The sequence below is a fragment of the Pleurodeles waltl genome, chromosome 1_1, assembly GCF_031143425.1.
Source record: "Pleurodeles waltl isolate 20211129_DDA chromosome 1_1, aPleWal1.hap1.20221129, whole genome shotgun sequence".
In the NCBI taxonomy this organism is placed as follows: Eukaryota; Metazoa; Chordata; class Amphibia; order Caudata; family Salamandridae; genus Pleurodeles; species Pleurodeles waltl.
In genome coordinates this window covers 1,007,950,057-1,007,969,915 of record NC_090436.1, presented here as the reverse complement: position 1 = coordinate 1,007,969,915, position 19,859 = coordinate 1,007,950,057, and the positions used below count along the sequence as shown (strand labels likewise).

Genomic DNA, 19,859 nt, shown 5'->3' with positions numbered 1-19,859 from the left:
AAATAATGACCAAATGACTGATGGTTTACCCTACCCCTGGGGTAGTCACAGTTACTTGATTTATAGTTTCCCTTTTGCCCCCATGGTAGATAAAAAAAAATTCTGACTTCCCCTTTCTGTTCCTATGAAGAAATTGTCTTTTCTGAATTATGCAATATTATGACACCCAATGGGTCAAGGTGGATTAAAGAAGGTATAGACACATCTCACAAATGCATTTACGAGCATATGCAATTTTATATGCACAGTTTTATATTATGAATGGGTAGAACTCTACACACACAGTCCAATGTATTAGGTGTAAATGTAGGAGTAAAGAGAAGAAGTGACTAGAAAATGAGGATATCTACTACCAAGTGGGAGGAATGAAATGAACTTTAAAGAGGGGCATATGAAGGAACATATATATATATATATATATAAATATACACAAAAACAAACATACAATAGGGTAAGCCAAGCAAACAATTCCACATCTACCCCGGCAGTACTACGGCTCAGCTAGCCTCATATTTACTCCAGCCAGAGTAATGCTCACAGAAAACATAACCTGTTACAGATACTGCAAGGGAATTACATTTAAATCAATGGATGCAGGGAATAACACTACGAGTGCAAAGACCTTAACCTAAAACATAAAAGAAGAAAAGAAAAACACTGTAATATAACATGTTGCAATGAACTTTGAAAAGAAATTGTAAAATTAGTTTTAGAAAATGGGCATATAACTTTAAATACTGTGCACTCCTACACAAATTACATGTAAACATAACAGATGTACATGTTAGAACATTACAAATATATGTTGTTTATACATTTGAAAAATATTTCACATCTAGCACTCCTCTACATAAACTGAAAGGATCATCATAACACATGCATTTCCCACATATGCACATACACACACACACACACAGTTGATTGTAGTGACTTTTTCACTCATCGTTTCATTTTGTAGTTCACCATTGCGAAGATGGAGATCTTCATGAAACACTAAGTAGAACTAAATATTTCAGATTTACAGCGAGAATACATCTGTAAAGTTTCTAGTGGTTACTAGTAGTAAGTTTACAGTCATATTTTGAGTTGTGTATGGTCCCATCCCGTCCCTCGTGTACGGGGTGGGAACACATATGCCTACTACTGTGTGTAAATATTTGCCCGGAGTTACTATATTGCATCTAGGCAGAGATTTACACAGTGTAGGCATATATCTACGTGCCTAGAGAAGTCCGCATGAAGAGTTACTGTGTGAATTGGCCTTATGTATTTTTTTATTCTGTTAGCCAGAACATTGGCTAACTTATTTCTGACACAATTTTAATTGAAATCACGCTGTGCAATGAGCACTTCTTAACATAGTTGCTATTAGAAATGGGGTCTCTGGTTTGCAGTAACATTGCACTCTGTCCAAGCAGGGACCCTTACTTTAGTGAAGGTAAGGGAGATACACAGCTCAGATAACCCCTGCTCACCCCCTTGGTAGCATGGCACAAGCAGTCAGGCTTATCTCAGAGGCAATGTGTAAAGTATTTGTACAAACAAACATAGTAACACAATGAAAACACCAGAAAAGGACTCAACACAATTTTAGAAAAATAGCCAATATTTATCTGAATAAAAGAAGACCTAAATGACAAAACTCCAACATACACAAGCAAAGTTATTAATTTGCAAAGATTAAACTTCAATATAGCGCTTAGAAGCACAAATGCTTCAATTTGGTGTTATCACCGTGTCGTGTCCGAATCGTTCCCAACAATCTGATGCCAATGGTGCTTGTCACAGAGTCACATGGACCCCCAGGTACAGTACCTTTGGCAACGAAGAAACAAGCCAGTGCATGGAGTAGGGAAGGAGAAGCATCTGGTGCGGCGTCCCTTCCTTACTACAGTGTAGGGCAGGTCAAGCGGTATTGGTGCGAAGCGTCAGGTCCCTACACTCCAGCAGGGTTGATGTCCAGGCAAGTCAAGATGCGGTGGGGGTACCTCACAGGGTCACAGTCACGCCACTAGGATGCAGGCGCCGCAGCGGAGTTGGGTGTCACGGATCTCAGTGGCATGGCACTCAGGACTCACAAAGTCACAAGACGTCAGTGGACTGCGGCGGCACCGGGCCTGCGATGTTCGGTGGGGTCGTTGCACTCCAGCGGGGTCCACGTCTTTGGTTGCAGGCAACAGCATTGGTCCGGGCAGCACCCGGATTCGGTGCAACTGTTTTTTCTTGTTTTTCAACCAGCCTTTACTCCCAGGGGCCCAGAGACTGAAGAAGGCACTACCTGATGACTTAGGATCCACAGCAAGTGAACCCAGAGGCTGGTAGGTGGAGTCTTTGCTGTCCCTGAGACTTCTTAACAGGAGGCAAGCTCAGTCCAAGCCCTTGGAGACACTTCACAAGCAAGATTGCAGAAAGCAGAGCCCAGTTCTTTCCCTCTTAGGCAGAAGCAGCGGCAGCAGGCCAGCGCAGCGAAGTAACATGTATGATGGCAGGTCCTCCTCAAGCATCAAGCTCTTCTCCTTTGGCGGTGGTTCCTCTTGATCCAGAAGTAATCTAAAGGTCTGGGGTTTTGGGTCCACTACTTGTACCCAATCCTGCCTTTGAAGTAGGCAAACTTCAAAGAAAAGTATTTGGTGTTTACAAGATCCTGCCTTGCCCAGGCCTGGCCACAGACATACACCAGGGGGTTGAAGACTGAATTGTGTGAGGATAGGCACAGCCCTTTCAGGTGCAGGTGTTAGCTCCTCACTCTAGACCAGGAGACTCATCAGAATATACAGGACACTCCCCAGCTCCCTGTGTATCACCGTCTAGAGGGAATTCACAAACAGCCCAACTGTCATTCTGATCCAGACATGGAGATTCCACAAGCAGGCAGAGGCACAGAATGGTTAAGCAAGAAAATGCCTACTTTCTAAAAGTGGCATTTTCAAACTGACAATCCAGTTGAACCAAAAAGATGTATTTTTAAATTGTGAGTTCAGAGACCCCAAGCTCCACATCTATATCTGCTCCCATTGGGAAATTGCATTTGAAAGATATTTAAAGGCAATCCCCATGTTAACCTATGAGATATATAGGTCTTGTAATAGTTAAACCCGAATTTGGCAGTATTTCAGGACATGTAAAACACACCAGTACATGTCCTACCTTATAAATACACAACACCCTGCCCATGGGACTACCTAGGGCCTACCTTAGGGGTGACTTACATGTAGTAAAAGGGGAGGTTTGGGCCTGGCAAGTCGAAATGGCAGTGAAAGACTGCACACACGGACACTGCAGTGGCAGGTCAGAGACATGTTTAAAGGGCTACTCTTGTGGGTGGCACAATCAGTGCTTCAGGTCCAGTAGTAGCATTTGATTTACAGTCCGTGGGCAACTCTAGTGCACTTTACTAGGGACTTACTAGTAAATCAAATATGCCAACCAGGGTTAACCAATCACCAACACAATTTAGACAGAGAGAACTTGCACTTTGGCACTGGTAAGCCGTGGTAAGGTGCCCATAGTATCAAAACCAGCCAAAATGAATTACAGCACAGGGTCCAAAAACAGGTCAGGACCAAAAAGTACAGGGCTGCCAGGTCTAACACTTGCCTACTTTAATCAGCAAAGACATAAGCACCACAGACATACAGCCTGACAAGATCCTTTGCACCCTACATTCTGCAACGAGTTAACAAAAAGAATGCCAACAGGGATTTTGGCCCTTAATGAAACTTACCACTGTTTCCATCCCAGTTAAACATATACCCCATTCCATCCCGAGAGCAGCACTTATGATGTTACGAATTTATCCATGAAAACTTCAGTCTCAGCAACACCCTGTCAGATGTTCACTCCCCCAATCATGCATTCAAATAGTTTTCATTCTCCCCCTCATTTAGCATATGGAGTACTTCGCAATGGATTCTAAAGATATACTTTACAACGTTTCTGCCCGCTCACATTCACGAGGTTCCCAAACTATAAAAAGCCAGTAAACACTGTTTTTAAATACAACGCTGGCCTTAAAAATGCTCTAAATCTTCTTCTTCTGTGTGTTTATAAGTAGAGAGAGTCTCAAAGGGCAGATGTCCAAAATGCTTAAATGAGGCTATTGTTCTCTCCTTAATTGGCATGATACATCCACACAACTAGGAGTAGGACAGGAAGGAAGAACAGGATCAGGTGCTCAAGTAATGATAAGTTGATCTATGGAAGCTGGACAAGGTTAATGGGACGTTGATGGAGGAAAGCAGTACAGTAAAAAAGGAACAATGAAAATCATAACTCGGGCACCAAAAGCACTACTCATGCCCATGTACATGCAGTGACATCCAACATGATAAATCACAGCCATGGCATCACTGTTGACATTGAATATCACTTTAGCGTTGAAAGTATGGCTGGTATTGACATGGATGCAGTGCATTTCTTTGTTTGGCTACAAGTTACTATTTAATGATGTGGAGTTAAGTTCTGTTATTCATTATTGTAAAAACATGAAGAAGTGAGCAAAACAATTGGTGGGTGAGTTATGGCTTTCAATGCAGGGGATGAGAGTTTTGGCTCATGTAACTGTCTGTAGCTGGCTTTATCCATAACAAAGCTTTTTTAGTGATTTTTAGTTATTTTGATTAACATACTAAGCTTATCATCTGTACGGTGGAGAAGTGTGGCTCAATGGTTAGAGCGGCAGACCCTGATGCAGAAATCTGGCCCGGGACCAGGGTTCAATTCCCGCCTCGGCGGGTCTTGGGCTCAATTTTCTCAGACCTGATAATTCTCGCATCGGTGCCTAATCTAATTCATGGGTCCCACTCTGGGCAATAGCTTGCTTAATCTCCACAATGGCCCCAACAGCGCTGGGATGCCTGGCTTCATCTTGGAGGTTGCCCAGGAGTGGGCACCTCACAGGGAAAAGCCAGGAGGGGTTCCACAGTGGTATGCGTACAGTGCCTTGAGACCCTAACGGGTGAATAGTGAGCTATACAAGTACGAAGTTTACAGTTTACAACCAATCCCCATGGGGCACATCCTTTGCCCAGGCCCTGTGATCAGCCATCTGTATGTAACCAACCCCTGCTGTGTAAGGTCTTTTAGCAGTATGAGTGGACTGAAGGGCCCTGGCTAAATGCCAGGCCCAGTGCTCAACCATCTATTGGTAACAAACTCCTCCATTTACCAGGCCCAAATCCCAACCTCTCAAGTAGCTACAGGGCATTGCCCCTCTGAATGAATGCTTTTACTTTGTAAGTTCATGGGCTCTGCTCTCAGACCATTGACCCTGGGCCCAGCATGATTGCCCGTAGTCTCTAGGTGGGTCATAGAGTCCATGAACCATGTCATAAAAATGATATTCTTTTATTTTAATATCCCTTGGGAAGCAAATGACATACTGCCTACAAACAAAAATCCTTGAGGCTTCATTGTAGGGACAGGAACAATTATGCTGTTTATCTGCAAACTACATTCTGTGGCAACCCCTTCTTTATATGCACTGTCTACTTACAAACACAAACTCATTGATCCTCTTAGTTGATCTTCCATCCTTGATATGGGAACCAATTAAATGATTTCACCCCCTCTAACGGGATCTGCATTCACTGCCCCCTGTGCCGTTCCCACCACCATAAATTAATTTATCTGCCTCAACCGGGCATTCTGAAGAGATTCTTGTTTCGGATGGTAATTCAATGGGACACATGCTGTAGGGTAAAAGGGTCTTGCAGTAAATAATCTTCATTGACATAGTACTCATTGTAACTCTAGGACAGGTGAGGTGGGGCATGTGTATGGGACAGTGATTCCAGTTCATGATGCCAGGGGCAAGCACCATGGCCAACTGAGCAAACTAACCTCTGTTGCTAATCCTTGGCACCCAAGTAATAACCAGTCCAATCCTCTGCAGTGTCACAAAGGATTATGAGCACATAGGTCTACGTTAACTATGTGTTGAATTGTGATTAATTTTGTCACAGACCGCAATTACAAAAATCCAATAAGTAGAAGTCAAGATTTGAATTTGTAAAGATTAAAATCCAATATAGTGCTTAAAAGCATAAAGTTCCAACCAGAGATATCTGGTCGAACTAGAGGGGGTTAACTCCAAAGGTTCAGGCCAACTGAGATGGAGCACAGGCTGGATACAGTCCCAGGTAAGTCCTACTGAAGTTTTACCTTCTCAAGACTTGGACCAAGAGTCCCGTTCCTGGGGAAGAAGTTCGCCGGGAGCAAGGACAGCATCACTTACGGTGGTCCATGGGCATAAAGAGTCAACCAGGCATTGCGAATAAAGTGGGCTGAAGCCTCGCAGTCGCGAGCAGCAATAGTTGCTTTGTGAAGAAATGAACTTGGGGCAGCTTGCGCTGATTCTTTGGGTGAGTGGCACGGTTCTTGTGCGACAGTCACAAAGAGCCCAAAAGCTCAAGTTCAGTAGCTGATAACCACTTCCAAGGTCTCAAGGCTGGAGAGGTGCCTCTTGAGGTTCAGGAGCTTGGTTGAAGACTGGTCCAGGATCTGTAGCAGGTGACTTGGAAGTCTTTTGTGTCCCAGGGACTTCAGAAAACAGGAGTCAAGCCAGCAAGCCCTTGGAGTCACCTTGGTTCTGGGATGTAGGGATAAAGGTCCAGTCCTTCTCATTCCCAGGCGAGTGAACAGCAGGTAGCAGGTCAGCTCAGGAAAGCAGGAGTCCAGCACAGTAGCAGCTCAGCAGAGTGGCAGTCCTTGTAGCACCAGAGCAGTCATTCTTCCTGGCTGAGTACCCACAGGTCCAGAAGTACACTAAGTTGGTGGTGTCAGAGGTCCAGACCTTATACCAAGTTGTGCCTCTGGAGAGGGGTAGACTTCAAAGAAACATCTTTGAAGTACACAGAGGTCCTCCCTTTCTGCACTGGCTCCAGATGCACTACAGGGATGTATTTAGCCCTTTGTGTGTGGCAGGATACTGCCCATTCAGGTGTAAGTGTAACCCCCTTCCTCCCATCCTGCCCAGGATGGTCCATCAAGCTGTCAATGGCCCATCAGTCCCCTACGCTCCCTTTGTGAGTGGCTTTCTAGATGGAATGCACAAGCCCTACTGTTACCTCACCCCAGACGTACACTGGAGGCCTATTTTGGAGACAGGTAGTAGGCACCAAAAGGTTAAAATAAGACAATGCCAACTTTCTAAAAGTTGCATTTTCAGAACTGCAATTTAAAAAATGTACTTCACCATATATTGTGATTTTAAATTTTGAGTCCAGAGACACCAAACTTGACAAATGTATCTCTTCCCAATTGTGACTTACACTTATAAGGTGTAATAAGGTAATCCCAATATTATCCTATGGGAGAGATAGGCCTTGCTGTAGGGATAAACAACTTTGGGTGTTTTTCAGTACCAAGTCATGTAAAACTTAAAAGTGCACATCCTGCCTTTTAAATACATTACACCTTGCCTTCAGGTTCTGTCCAGGGCCTACCTTAGGGATGATTTATGTGTATAAAATGGGAAGGTTTGGGCCTGGCAAAAGAGTTATTTTGCCAGGTCGACTTGGAAGTGTAAAACTGCACACACAGGCTCTGCAGTGGCAGTGGTAAAGTGCACAGAGTCCTAAAGCCAGGATAAACAAGGTCAGAAAATGGAGGCAGGCAGTCAAAATATTGGTAGGACGACCACACTAAGGCTCTCAGCTCTTACAGCCACACCTCATGCAAATGAGAGAAGACCCTCTAATGATAAATCCGGCGCTATATGTACACCAGCGCTTTCTGTATCACAGAAGGAGCTGCACAAGGGTTTGCAACCCTTTCTGTAATACCAAAGTGCCTGGAGGAGTCTCACAGTTGGCACAAACATCTGTTACGCCCTCTGGGGCACTTCTGTAATATGGCCCCTAGACTTCAAAGTACCGACTAGGCTGATATATCGGGCAGATGACAACTGTAATTGTGTGCTACGTATCGTACCTGTCAAAATCCTATACCATAGGAATAAAAATCTATTTGTTGCGATTAATAGTACATATTACAAGTTTTCCCCTTTCAGTGGATAACAGCATGAGATTCTGGTGCTTTTAGACCAAAAATCCCTTGTCATGATATTTGCCTGTCCTTTTACACCTGTTCATTTTCTGCACTTTTGACCAGCTGAAACGTAACAACATGGTGTGGTCTTTGGTACATCTGGCAATTGCCAGGTATAGTGAACTCCACACTACTTGTAATTGTGATCCTGTGCAAAAGCAAAGCAAAATAACGAGACACTCGTAATCAAGGCATAGGTGTTATGGCATAAAACGTTTTTTTGCAAGGACCGAAATCCAGTTTTCTCACTATATGCTATAAATATGAGCATATACTTTTTTTTTTACAAATGACTCTGAACCCAAAAATAATGTATTTCCTTAATTCCTTTTCTCCCTTTTCCCTATTTACCAATCATACAATTTCTTAGTTACACGCCTTATTTTACACCACATGCCAACAGCCCAACAGTAGCTTGAATTTTAGGTGCAACTTAAATAACACTTATACTTGAGCCTTTTAAACCCAAATGTTGCGCTTGCACTTGGTAAACGAGGCCTCACTATGAGGCGTCACTCTATGAGTAGACATTTTGTGGTTGCTTTTGGATATTCATCTCTCATTAACATACCTCTAGACGCGGCTGCACAGCACAAAAAAAACCTTCTTTCTAATGCTGCCAAAATCTGGTTTGGCTTTTTTTCAGTCTTAGAATAAGTAGCCATTTGTTCCCCAGTCCCTCGACTCCTCCAGATTTTACAAATGTAAAGAAAGCCTTGGTCTACAAACCGTCGCAATAATTCTTTGCAGATGGACCAACCGCGCATGACTTGAATAACAGGGGGCAATTTAAGGTTAAATAAAAAAAAATCAATATTCTTATCGTGTCCCACTAGAAAATGAAATAACTGCGTGCGCATAGGGTAAAAACGTGAAATCTGTGAATATCAGCAAACGGTATACTACGGATGCACATTCACTTGACGAAAAGCGCCCCAGGGCAGCCTTGGCTTCATAGGGTACTACACAAACGTTCGAATTAACTAGATAAAACCAAATATCTGGAAATATTCTCCCTAATGTAACGTTCTGGCCACTGAAAACTATTCTCGGATGAAACATGGTTAGGAAAACCCCAAAGCGAGCATCCAAGCATTAACTGGACTCCATCCTCCTCTTCATGTCTGCTCTTATTTCTGCCTACATTCATTTCACCCAGCTTCTGAAACTTTCCACAAGCAGCCCTCTGAAGGAGCCTTTCAATTCTGTGCGCGGTGAAAAGCATTGTCATCTTTCTTCATAATCTTTGAAGAAAGCATCTTTTTAGAACAATACCTGTCCCTGGCCTCGGAGTGATCAGTACATGGGGGGGGGGTCGCGAACCTCTTTGTTAGATGCCACCATGGAAACCCCGAAGGCAGATCATTGCTCATACATCTTTAAAACCGCCTACAGGACCATAAAGAAAGTCCAATATTCTACAGATTCTCATCCCATGCAGCCATCAGCTATAGTCATGTACAGAACACTGTCATCCATCCCATCTCTGGCTGCATTAAAGCAGAATACCAAACAGACTGTCAGAGAGACCTTCCCTAGATTATGAAGCCAGGTGGGCGAAAGCCATTAATAGTCTGGGTAGAATGAGTTTGCAGCCGGGACTCTAGGATCAACCCCTTTTCCCCTTCACATGTGACACTGCAAATAGCTCAGATGTTCTGACAGAGATGGAGAACAGTTTTACCATCATTGTATACATGGATTATTGAGTCTTGTAGGTGCCTTGCACATCTTGTGTAACTTTGTCATTGTTAACCTTGGAGGCATTGACGCAGTTGGTCAACTAGCCATTTTTTCAATGGTGCTAATGGTCAATCCACATTGATGTAAGCCAAAAATGTTTCAAATATTTTTTTCACCAGCAGGATGACATCTTGGTGCAATGCCAACTGGTTACAAAACCAAGCAGCCTGCCAGACTTTATCAATCAGTGTCAAAATGCAACACAACATTAATATCTATTAAAATATCAAGTGTAAGTTTTCAACTGTGGAATCACCATTCCCTGTTCACCCACAGAAAATCAACTGGTGCTTCATAAACCGACCAGATAAAAGTCTTCATAATGTCACATTGCGGGTAAAAGATTACCAGTTAAGGACACGGGTACCAGATATTCTGCCACACTGCATTTCAGCTTGTAAAGCACCATTCATACTCTATATAGTTCACACATGTTTCAAAGGAAACATATTTTGATTCATGAGTTAACATAATTTCCATTAGGGGAGAAATTATAGAATGAATCGTGCTGAGAAGAGTGGTATTCTTTGTGGCTTGCCTACCTCTGTCAGCATGGAAGTCCGTGGCAATACTTTGGGGCACATGCTTTAGGGTGGACCTTTTGTAGATCTTATGCTTTCTTCCCGTTTCCTCTTCCATTTGTTTTCCTCTTTCCAGTGGTTCAATGAAGTATTCATCCTCACCAGTTCGTATCATGCCAGCCTAGAAAAGAAAAATATAACATCTCTTTTCAAACACTCATAAATCATAACTAGGCACCTTTTGGTCAAATAAATCAAATTCTGCGGTAGCTACTAAATATAATGGTTGTCATTGCTTTTAATGAGAAGGAATTAAAGAGATTTTGGCTACAGTCATCACGAAAATGCCTTGATCTCTACAGTGTCGCATTGATTGCAATTATGATGTAGGTTAGAAGTGATCTGCCGATGGGCAGTGGTTAGATCTCTTAGTGATATGAACTGCTTTTAAAGATTTAGGAAGTTAAATAACCTTGTTGGTTTGAGCCCTAGTTGGAAACACTGCCCAAATACTCCAAGCATCCACCAACTTCGGTGAAGGTGGCCATTGACGTATCAGTGGCATCTAGTGACATCTAGTGTCAAGTAACAGCAGGGCACATGCACGCATACGTCTGTCTATTATCTCTGTGGTACCAGAATGAGATGAAAAGAGAGTAGAACAAAGCACCCTGTCTTCAACTGTGAGAAAACCTCATAATAGGTTTGCTATTTCCAGCATAAACTCATGAATAGAAAAATGAATGAAGACACCAGGCCTAGCGTCCTTAAAGAGCGGTTGGAATTATCACACAAATATACAAAAGGTGGGTTAGTAAACCTGCCTTTCAAATGGCTAAATATAGAGGAGGAATTTCAACCTTTATTCTCTTTTTGGACTTGGCTATATACTTTAATAGTCTGATATAACAATATGTTTTATTACCCACAATGTTAGTTCTCAAACTGACTGTATAGTCAATGTAACACTGAGTGAGGACGTCTGTTTTATGGGTCTTCAGTTGGGTGAGTAGTGGACTATGACCATCTCACACATCAATGGCGGCCGACGCATGCTTTATTGAGAGAAATCAATAATGACCCCCAAGATCCCTATTACTTGCACAGCAATCTACTGCTTGCCATCAGGGTCCACACAATTAATAAATCATATAAATAACATGTATCTGAAAGACTTGCACATGCAATAAAAACCCTAACATATACATTTAAAATCTCGTTTAAATATAACTCAAAAGCTTACGTGATACCATAGATAATTCTAGTCTAATGATAGGGCAATGATGGAACTTTCACTTAGCAGACAAACAGATTACAAAAAAGAGTTAAAAGGAAGCCTGGGTCCAGCAGAAGCAATTATAGTGGGAACTATGGGTTACATATGAGGACAAAGTGGAATCTGTGGTACTCATAAGTAGGCAGATACAGTGACTCTAGTAATTATTGTCTGAGTCTAGCTGTGTAACAAAGAAAGCAAGAGATCTGTGACCTATTATTCATGGGTGAGTATTCACTCAGCTGTAACGTTTTAGAGTGGGTGGATGAATTTTAGTTTGCCAGAATATACACCCATATCCTCCATTAACTGCTGACAATATATTCCCATTTGATGATGTAAAACAATTAACCCGTACACAAATTAAGTTAGCCCCCTGAAAACACAGGGGCACCAACTTGGAGTCCAGCATGCAAAGGTCTCTATAACTGCTCAACGCCGCACTTCAACGTGATCATAGGTTGAGTTGAGGTGATGTATAAAATGACTAAAAAAACTTTGAAAATGTTTCCAAAAATACATAAAGTATGCCCGACATACATTTTCTTTAAAAATATTTTTAGACAATTGTTCGAATTCTGTCAGATCAGTGTAAAAACTGGGGGTTGAACATTGTAAATATTTCCCCAAACTTTTGATCTCAGTGTACAGGGAGCAGATCCTAAGAAAACTTTACATTTTACTCACAAAATCCTTCAATATGAAAATACAAAGCTTTACACCTAGTAAAAAAGCTGTTAGCTTTTTCCCACAAAACCCATTCAACGTCAACGACATCCCGCCATCACAAGACCTCTGCGACTCCCTAGCCACCTTCTTCTACCGCAAGATCGCAGACATCCATGACATCTTCAGTACTCGGACCCCCGTCAACCACTGACACCACAGACTCACCACCCACCAGCCTCCTACTCTTCTGGACCCACATTAATGACAACAACACCATCGAAATCATGAACACCATCCACTCCGGCTCACGATCCGACCCCTGCCCTCACCACATCTTTAACAAAGCAAACTCTGTCATCGCATCCCAACTCCGGAAGATCATCAACAGTTCCTTCGAGACTGCCACCTCCCTGGAGAGCTGGAAACACACCAAGATCAACGCCCTCTTCAAGGAACCCAAGGTGGACCCAAAGGACCTTAAGAACTTCCAGCCCTTATCCCTGCTCCCTTTCCCAGCAAAAGTCATAGAGAAAATTGTCAACAAACAACTGACCCGTTTCCTCAAGGAGAACAACACTCTGCATCCATCCCAATCCGGATTCCGCAGGAACCACAGTACCAAAACCACCCTTATCGCTGCCACCAATGACATCAGGACTATACTTGACAATGGCGCAGCTGCGGCCCTCATCCTCCTAGACCTCTGACACCGTCTGCCACCACACCCTACGCACACACCTCAGCGATGCAGGAATCCATGACAGAGCACTGGACTGAATCACCTCCTTCCTCACTGGCAGAACTCAAAGAGTCCGCCTCCCTCCATTCCACTCTGAAGCCACCAAAATCATCTGCGGTGTACTCCAGGGATCGTCCGTCAGACAGACCTTCTTTCACGCCTACATGGCTCCGCTCGCTAACATCACCTGATGTCACAACCTCAACATCGTCTCATATGCCGATGACACCCAACTGATCCTCTCCCTCACCAAGGACCCTGCCATCGCCAAGACCAACCTCCGGGAAGGAATAAAGGCCATCGACAGAGCCCTGGACTGGATCACCTCCTTCCTCACTGGCAGAACTCAGAGAGTCCGCCTCCCTCCATTCCACTCTGAAGCCACCAAAGTCATCTGCAGCATACTCCAGGGATCGTCCCTCTGCCCGACCCTCTTTAACGCCTACATGGCTCCGCTCACTAACATCACCTGATCTCACAACCTCAACATTGTCTCATATGCCGATGACGCCCAGCTGATCCTCTCCCTCACCAAGGACCCTGCCATCGCCAAGACCAACCTCCAGGAAGGAATAAAGGCCATCGCTGAATGGATAAAGAACAGCTGCCTGAAACTGAATTACAACAAGACTGAGGTACTAATCTTTGGCTCCATCCCTCCGCATGGGACGACTCTCGGTGGCCTGCCACACTGGGAACTGCACTGACACCCATGCATCCTGGGATTCATCCTGGACTCATCACTATCCATGACCCAGCAAGTCAACGCCATCTCTTCCTCCTGCTTCAACACCCTCTGCATGCTTCGGAAGATCTACAAATGGATCCCCACTGAAACCAGAAGGATGGTCACCCAAGCCCTCGTAAGCAGCAAATTGGACTACAGCAATGCCCTCTACGCAGGAACCATGGCCAAGCTCCAGAAAAGACTGCAAGACATACAGAACGCCTCCGCACGCCTCATCCTGGACATCCCCCTCCACTGCCACATCACAGCCCACCTGAGAGACCTACACTGCCTACCCGTCAACAAGAGAATCATGTTCAAACTCCTCACCCATGCTCACAAGGCACTGCACAACACCGGACCAGAATACCTCAACAGATGGCTTTCCTTCTACACCCGACCTGACAGCTTCGCTCCGCCGACCTTGCCCTTACGACCGTCCCACACATCCACAGAACGACTGCCTGAGGCAGATCGTTCTCACACCTTGCTGCCAAGACGCGGAACACTCTTCCCACCCACCTGCGTCAGACACAGGACCTACTCACGTCAGGCAACATCTCAAGACATGGCTGTTCAATCAGTAGCAGCCCCTCCTCCCTCAGCGCCTTGAGACCATCACAGGTGAGTAGTGCGCTTTACAAATACTCTGATTGATTGATTGAATCATATCGATCAAAAACAGATCTGCAGAATTAGTACCATGTTGCTCAACACCTGGAACCAAAATGTTGCAAAGCTAGACCTAAAGATATAAATCTGTGTGTAAAAAGTTGAAATGGCAACATAAATTCTACAAACCTATTTTTAAAATTTGAGAAAGCAGTGAATGTTTCTAAATTAAATATGCTACTATGATTCAAACCAAAACTCTAAACATCTGTAAATGATCCTTTATCTGAAAACCTTTAATGCAGCCACAACAAGGTAGGAAAAAGGCCACAGTTGCCTTTAACATTAATCAGAACTGTCTGTTGTGATGAAGTGTTGAGGGCGATGAAGCGTTTACTGAGCAAGTGATCCCCTACCCTTGGAGTTGACACAGAAGTCCCAATAAGGATGGGTGCAGTAGTCACAGACTGTCCTTTAGTACTCTTTTTGGTGCCTGAAAGGTTTTTGTTTCCAGGACGAGATATTAAGAATGTGGCTTCTGCCTCACTCATTGTTTGTGCAGTCACCTGTGGCCTTCCTTTTGAAGGTTGCCACAAACCTGAATACTGAGGCCCATATTTGTGGGCTTTGTGCCACAGGGCAGCGCAACAGGTCACCATGCTGCACTGCCTTGTGCCCCATGGAAAGGGCAGGAATGTGCCCTAGTTATTAAATAAGGCACATTCCGGTCCTTTCCCCCTGTCCCACCATGGTGGAAGGGTGCCTGTGCTGCATGCACAAAAACAACCATAAGAGGCATTTCCCCCTTTCTGTGTGTGTTGCAGAATGACACAAGTTTGGCATGTAAGAATAACACCAAAATACCTTGTACTGTAATTCTAGTAGTGGTATCATCTGGCACAGCTTCTAATAAAGCATATATTCTTCCAGAAATGCTTCTTTAATCAAAATCCCTGTGAATCATGTGCAGTGCTCGAGAATTACACAACGGCATTGAATGATATAAATATTTACACATAGCAATACAAATATTGTGGACTGCTGTAGGATTTGCAACCAATTCACAACACAGTTGAACTCTGCTCGAGGTCAACTTACTCAGAAAAAGGAACTCAGAACACTGCAAAAGCATACGTACAATTCGATCCTCCTTGAGGGACTTTCAGAAATATAGATTGGAAGTGACAACCCAACCCAGGAGACACAAAGTTCAAGCTGCAGCATGAAGGAGTCGACAGGATCCACATTAAATAGAGTAGTGTTCATGCATTTGGCCACATGAAACTCCCATCTGGAACAGTACAATGACTACAGTGTAGAGAAAATGGATCTAAATCCCTCTTTACACATGGTGTATGTCACTGTGCAAGATCCCCAAAAGCAGCAGTACAACATGCTGATGCCGAGCCAAAAGGTTGCTATCCGGAACACAATATTTCCTCTATCAAAGAGGCATCAAAGGAGTGAACAAATAATCAAATATTTAGAGACAAATTCTATTGCCAATTATCTATTCAAAGTTTTTTTTTATTTGTGAGTAGCGCATGCCTTGCCAAGTCATTTCATCACTACATTTATGGCGAAATGTGTAGAAGAAAGGAGCTGTATGATCATACATGAGGTGCTTGCACACAATGTAGACACGACATTTAGAATAAAAAGTGAGTCTTCAAGTGTTTATAGTACTTTCTAAGAAACGCCTCTAAGTGTACAGGCCATGGAGGAGACATAAAGATTTCAAAAATGTTAACCCAGATGACTGCAGGCCCCTGCCCTCAACCATGTGTAAATGTGGATGCAAAGCAAAAGACAGTTCTGCAAGAATGATGATAGGCATTTACCCCCCGGCTGATGAATCTTTAACCCAAGGGAGGGCATATTAGGTTGTCACTTGCACAACGAACGTGGACCAGCGGCTTCAAATAGCCAGTCCACCTTACAATAAGACACATTCCCCAAGGCAGGCACATGTTTGCGGCTGCATTGGGAACACTGCATTTTTGTGATAGAGCTCACCTACCTGGTCTGTGCTCAGTGCTCCATTGTGATATAGGCACAGCTGGTAAATTAGTAAATGGGTAAATGTACATGTATACATGTAAATGTTAGAAAAAAATAAATGGACCCATTGAGGACTGAACCGGCATCAGATGTGCCAATGGCAAAAAATGAATGCCAATTGTGGGTGTGCTATACACCGTTGTAAGCCACATCTAAATATGGCAATCACAAGCAGCCTCAACAGCCCTGAAGAGGTCTTTAATGGCTTGAGTTTTGATAGTTCAATGTAAAACTATTAAGAGGGAGTCTGACAGGATAGCCCAGATATTGCTGATATTAATGAAATTCCTTGAGCTTTACTCATGTAATTTAGAATATATATATATATATATATATACTCTAAATTACATGAGTATATATATATATATATATATATATAGCCAGTACGTAGTTAAAGTTAGGACCTAATTTCCATAGGGAAAGCATTTTTGTTTTGCCTATAACTCTGGCTCCGTTTGACTAATCTTCACAGAATTTTCCAAACTAGTTTGCCTCTCACTTCTGCTGCTGTTTGGAAAGTTTTGCAGTGATTTGTTAAGCTGGGGTCAAAAGGTGGGGAACCAAAACATGTTTTTCACAAACAATTGACCACAAGGATTTCAGAAACGACAACAGCCCAGACTGCTGGATGGAATTACACCAAATTACAACAGATAGCTAGATCCGGTCCAGAAAGAATGCCTTTTGTAATTTGGTGTAAATAAGTTCAGTAGTTTTGGAGATATTAAAGGAAAAAGAAAGATAGCTATCTAGGGATGTGGATCCTCCGCAGATCCACTCACGGGGATCTGCTGATCCAGGGGAAAAGCAAGGTCCTGATTGGCTCCTGCAACCTGTGAGGAAAGTTGCAGCTGCCATTTAGTTTTTTGCATCGGCCCAGGAGGGAGGGGAAAAACAATGAAAAAGAAAATGACATAAGGGCCCAGGAAACAAGTATCCTGACCCATGGGGCAGATGGAGGGGTCCGTCATGGCCATAAATTAGCCTAAAAATATTTTGGAAGCTCATCTAAGGATCCACTGTCGTGCTCAGCGCAGCCCCCAGTGTATCTTCACAAAGGATCCATGGATCTAAAGTGCAATTTAAAAAAATACACCCACTCACACACCAAACACCTGCTGCACATGGCCAAAGGCTGTGTGCAGCGTGGGGTTGGGTCATGCTGGTAGAGGGAGGGGTTGGCTGCATGTCCTGGCCGCAGGCCAGGCCCTGCAGCCAACCCCCGCTGCACAAGGCCAAAGGCCGTGCACAGCAGGGGTTGTATTAACCTATGGTAATTATATATTACTTTAAGGTTAAAAAAAAACATAGAACATCCCTAAACAAAAGGTTACAGGAACTTTACACTTAGGTTCATGTTTTACCCATACAAAACCATAGAAATTCAGCCGTTATAGTTATACTTTTTATATTTACTGTTTACTTATTTTTGCAATTTTATATATTGCGTCATGGGCCGAAGGTATCAGAGTGCTTTACAACACACAGGATACACGATTACACCAGGTTACATTAAAAGTAGTTAAACTTGAACGTTTACAACAGTGTATGCACACAGGAGTTACAACAAGAGATATTTACAACAATAGGGTAGAGGACATGAACAGTTGAAAGCAAGGCAGATCAGGGCGCAGTGGAGAAAGCAAATAAGTCTGGTCAAGGGTGAATTAACCAAGATGTCTGTCAAATAGAAGGAGCTTGAGGTCCTTTTTGAAGGTTGCTAGGTGGGTGGTTAGACGAAGCGAGGGAGACAGAGAGTTCTAGATTCTAGTGGTGCTGCCAGAGAAAGGCTGGTTCATGTATCGTTCTTGCCTGAAGGTAGGGAGTTCCAGGAGCAGGGATTAGGCATTTCTGGAACCCCCTACTTGCTTTTGAGAATTTCAGTTTCTCATTTAGATAGGAGGGTGAGAAGGAGTGCAGCGCTCTGTGGGTAATGGAAGCGATTTTTATTTGGCTCGTGCTTCAATGGGGAGCCATTAGAAAGTTAGCAGGGCAGGGGAAATGTGGTGAAATTTCTTGAGAACTGAGACGAAGCATACTGCAGCATGTAATGTTGCTCTCAGTGAGTCTATGTGAACTTTGGGAATGCCTGAGAGAAGGGCAATTCCATAGTCTAGTATAGAGAGAATGAGAGACTGCACCACAACATACAGTTATACTGAGAAACTATAACTTGTGCTGTTACGTAAGTAGGCCATAAGTTATAGTTTCTTAATATAACAATAATATATATTTAATACATATAGTAATATAACAATAACTATAACTGCTGAAATTCCATGATTTATAACAGCAGTATTTTAGTGGGAAGGAAATGTTTGCATTACCTTACACCACAAAATGCAATAAGTTTATCTCTAGATCTTTTCTGTCTCTACCTATCCCACCTTTTCTCTCCTCTTTTCGTTTCTACTCTCTCCTTAGTCCTCCCTTAGTTGCGCACACCCACACCTTCGCTTATTCTTCTTTCAACTTTTCACCCCTATTGATATTTTGTTCTCTTTGAAACTGGTTGCTCTGTCCATTCACTATTTTTACCCTTGGACCACAACTCTGTTTCAATCACACTATTCCATAGTTATACTTTGTCTTCTGCACTTTTGTTAGACAAAAAATCTATAATAAAAATAATTGTAAAAAATAATATTGCACTCATTGAAAAATAGGTTAATCCATGACAGCAAAGATGTTATTCATTGAGCAGCCATGATAGCTAAAGATCAATTATTTCCTGATTGACCAATTCATTGCTTTCAAAAAGAATAGCAGAAAACCGACATTAACAGTGAGGGGATAAGTAATGGCAGTTCCAATTGACTCATGATTACTTTTGTTCTGACATCACACATTGCACAATCAATAACAATTAATAGAAATATGAAGTAAACAGAAAAGTAACAAGTTCCCTGTCTGCACTTGGTAGTTGTGTTTCCTTACAAAAACACCACAGGATGTTTATAAAATAATAAGGAATGGTAGGAGAAGAAGGCCCACTGGCTTATGTGCTTCCTTTATTTGTATACAGTGTATCACTTGCACTTACCCCCTTGTTGGAGGTGGTCACACACTTAAGGTGTACAAGCAAATTAGCTGCACTCACAGGAGACTAAAATTATTCGCAACAGAACAATTATGCAATGATACCAAGCCAGGTGAAAATCGAGCACACTATAAATATCTGGGTAAGGTAAATCTGCTGGATTTTATCTGTTAGTCACAGTGCTAAACTAGTCAGAAACACAAGAAAAGTAAGTCACAGGAATCACAAGGTGCATTTTCCCTAACAGCTGCTCTGACATCTGTCCAACATGGAGCTCAGTTAGGGTGACATGTTTTCATTCTCTGCTGTTCATGAAATTGAACAATATCAGTCATATTATATTTGATTTTGTTTTGTATGTGTTTATCATCTGAAATTGGAATCAAAATCCACATTTCACTCAAGACCCACAGCTTGATAAT

The 19,859-nt window shown here is 42.9% G+C and overlaps 1 protein-coding gene across 1 annotated transcript in view; it reads right to left on the bottom strand.

Moving 5' to 3' along the window:
• ADAMTS3 (ADAM metallopeptidase with thrombospondin type 1 motif 3) overlaps positions 1-19,859 on the bottom strand; it is a 652,903-nt gene that overhangs the window by 363,244 nt on the left and 269,800 nt on the right. Inside the window, exon 4 of the mRNA XM_069230315.1 lies at positions 10,335-10,494. Within this exon, the coding sequence (XP_069086416.1) occupies positions 10,335-10,494 (160 nt within the window). The remainder of the gene's footprint in view (positions 1-10,334; positions 10,495-19,859) is intronic.